The sequence below is a fragment of the Plectropomus leopardus genome, unplaced genomic scaffold (genome assembly GCF_008729295.1).
Source record: "Plectropomus leopardus isolate mb unplaced genomic scaffold, YSFRI_Pleo_2.0 unplaced_scaffold86761, whole genome shotgun sequence".
In the NCBI taxonomy this organism is placed as follows: domain Eukaryota; kingdom Metazoa; phylum Chordata; class Actinopteri; order Perciformes; family Serranidae; genus Plectropomus; species Plectropomus leopardus.
Genome location: NW_024695640.1, coordinates 1 through 987, shown reverse-complemented (window position 1 = coordinate 987; position 987 = coordinate 1). Strand labels below are relative to the sequence as shown.

At 47.8% G+C, this 987-nt stretch overlaps 1 protein-coding gene across 1 annotated transcript; it reads left to right on the top strand.

Moving 5' to 3' along the window:
- Positions 1 to 355: 355 nt before the first annotated feature.
- On the top strand, positions 356 to 909 carry LOC121940429 (ATP-dependent RNA helicase DHX33-like; the record flags this gene model as incomplete). Its single annotated transcript, XM_042483206.1, has 2 exons — positions 356 to 483; positions 643 to 909. Coding segments are annotated over 2 exons (395 nt in total), but the record flags the coding sequence as incomplete, so codon positions are not given.
- Positions 910 to 987: the final 78 nt, after the last annotated feature.

The window sequence follows — 987 nt, the reverse complement described above, 5'->3', positions numbered from 1 at the left end:
TTGAAATTTGTTAAAAAAAACATGAGTTTGAAATGCTTTTTTTTTTTAAATGAAAACTTACAATTTTCTGCTTTTGTTTTTTTGGTCTTTTAAAAATAAAAAAATTGAAGAAAGGGTTTTGCCAAAATGGCACCATTTATCACAACAGAAACTCTAAAAACAGAAATTACCTTTGGATTTTGAAATTTCCAACCGTCCTTAAACACATCATGTGGGACACTGTTTGAATCTTATATGTTAAAATAAAAACGTAAAACGTGGGGCAAATGCACCAAGAAAAGACAGTATTCTGGGTCCTTAAAAGTCGTGAAAACTTGTGTGTCGGGTCGTAGTAACCGCTCGTTGTTTCCCTCAGAGGCCGTCCGCTCCGCTGTGGAGCACCTGGAGCTGCTGGGCGCCGTGGAGAGGAAGGAGGGGCAGGTTCTCCTCACCGCTCTGGGGAAGAAGATGGCGAGTTTCCCTCTGGAGCCTCGATATGCAAAGGTAAACAGTGCACGGAGCTGCGCGGCATTATGTGTGTGCTGCCGGGCCTGACTGAAAGTGACAGCCGTGACCCTCAGCCCAACGCGGGTCGCACGCGGGTCGCACGCACACTCAATGTGGTGTAACATTTCCCCGGTGTTTGTTTGCTCCGTCTCGCAGACCATCCTGCTGTCCCCCGACTACTCGTGCTCCGAGGAGATCCTGAGCATCGTGTCTCTGCTCTCAGTGGACACGGTGCTCTATAACCCTCCCGCCCGGCGGGAAGAGGTGCTCGCCGCACGCAAGAAGTTCTCCTCCAGCGAGGGAGACCACATGACGCTGCTCAGCATTTACAGAGCCTTCAAGAAGGTCAGCGGGAACAAGGTGAGCCGGGCTGGACGAGGAGGGGGAGGGAGAAAATGTGACGAAAATCCAGAAATCAAATAGTGTTTCTGTTCTGTTAATTCTCTTTATTGAGTTTTTCAAAACATACAGCTGTTCGAGACAATATACGAAATCAGCACA